This window comes from Frankliniella occidentalis, unplaced genomic scaffold, assembly GCF_000697945.3.
Source record: "Frankliniella occidentalis isolate FOCC.00 unplaced genomic scaffold, Focc_3.1 Scaffold17, whole genome shotgun sequence".
NCBI classification, from domain to species: domain Eukaryota; kingdom Metazoa; phylum Arthropoda; class Insecta; order Thysanoptera; family Thripidae; genus Frankliniella; species Frankliniella occidentalis.
The window spans coordinates 1,123,965-1,125,465 of NW_026267147.1; the positions used below are offsets into that span (position 1 = coordinate 1,123,965).

The window sequence follows — 1,501 nt, forward strand, 5'->3', positions numbered from 1 at the left end:
ATGAACATGTGCTTCACGTTCTACCACGAAGGTAAGGGATCGTACCCATACTACGTGACATTTAGGGGGGGGGTACAAATATTATGGGGTCCCAAAAGGATCAGGAAGATCATTGGAGTCCATAGAGACCCTATATTATTTTTACCCCGGGGTACAAAGAATATGGGGTCTCTATGGACTCCAATGATCATCCTGATCCTTTTGGGACCCCATAATAATTGTACCCCCCTCCCCCCCTAAATGTCACGTAGTATGGGTACGATCAGACTATAGCAGGACCGCCCTCGGACACGCGGGCACCTCGGTGTCTCTTTAGCGTTCTGACATCGGTTTCGCTGTTCCCTCCCCGCAGTGGACGTGCCCGGCTGCGAGCCCTACAAGGAGTACCTCTCCGTCTACCTCCGAGAGCAACCCATCTGGCACTCGCTGCGCTTCTGGAACGCGGCCCTGTTCGACGCTCTGCAGTGCGAGCGCCAGCACGGGGTGGCCACCACCCTGGAGGCCGTCGACGCGGAGCAGGAGTACCAGGAGAACGTGACGTTCGGGCAACTCGGGTGAGAACATGAGTAGGCGACGTACATGTGCGTGCGGTACAAGTAGGCGGGGCGGGTCGAATCACTCAGTACCATACTTATGCCGCATGTATATGTCCATAGCTTAATTGTGTTTATTCTGCATTCACAGCACTTTTACGTGCAATATGCACGCCTTCGGCCTGAGTCGGGAGCTGTGCACCGAGTTCCTGCGCAAGCAGTGCGTCATAGCCAACCTCCGGGAAGGTAGGTAGGGGATACGATACCCGCGGCACGCCCCCCCCCTTCCCCCTGCACCGCAGCGGCGATATCCCGTGCGGCGCAAGCAGGGGCGAGGGGTATCGCGAGCGACGGGGCCGGGTCGATGGCGCGGCGTCGCGGCTCCCGGGCCGGCCAGGCCAGCGCCGCGAGGCGAGCGCGGAGCAGTGGTGCGGCGGGTGCGCGCCAAGTTTATTGGGCGGCGCAAACTGATTGCTTTTCCCCCTATTTGCGAGATCGTGAATTTTTGTTGGCAGACCAAGAGAAAATGCTGCGGGACAACGTGGAGAGGATGTACAGCGAGACGGAGCGGTGGCGATCGCCGTGAGAGATAGGCTGCCCGAGAGCGAGAGAGGTGCACATGCTCAACATGCGCGCGCAGTGCATTCCACGGGGCAGAAGCTCAATCAAAAGACAAGCGTAGGTTTTAAGGAACAAGCTTTCGCCGTTTTCCGTGTTTCGTGTTCGTTTTAAGCTGCTGCTGATGCTCATAAAGTTTTAAAGCAGCAAAAACAAGATCTCCCACCTACCTGGTGGCTGATTAACCCCGCGCTCGTTTGTTGTTACACTGTCCTGCATGTAGGCGAGCGAGCGGGTTGACTATCCGAGTGGGGCCCTAAGGCACCGTGGTCAGTGACGATAGGCAAACCCGCTAGCAGCCCTGCATTCGGTGTTACTCCGTATATCTAATAGTGTTCCGGGTTATTCAT

General features: G+C 57.0%; 1 protein-coding gene across 1 annotated transcript in view; it reads left to right on the plus strand.

Annotated features, from left to right (window-relative positions):
* Positions 1–1,501, plus strand: part of LOC113204792 (uncharacterized protein KIAA0513) — a gene marked incomplete in the record, with an annotated part of 2,975 nt that extends 1,474 nt beyond the window's left edge. Inside the window, 4 exon segments of the mRNA XM_052264228.1 lie at positions 1–31; positions 353–554; positions 685–779; positions 1,049–1,501. Of these exon segments, the coding sequence (XP_052120188.1) occupies positions 1–31; positions 353–554; positions 685–779; positions 1,049–1,119 (399 nt within the window).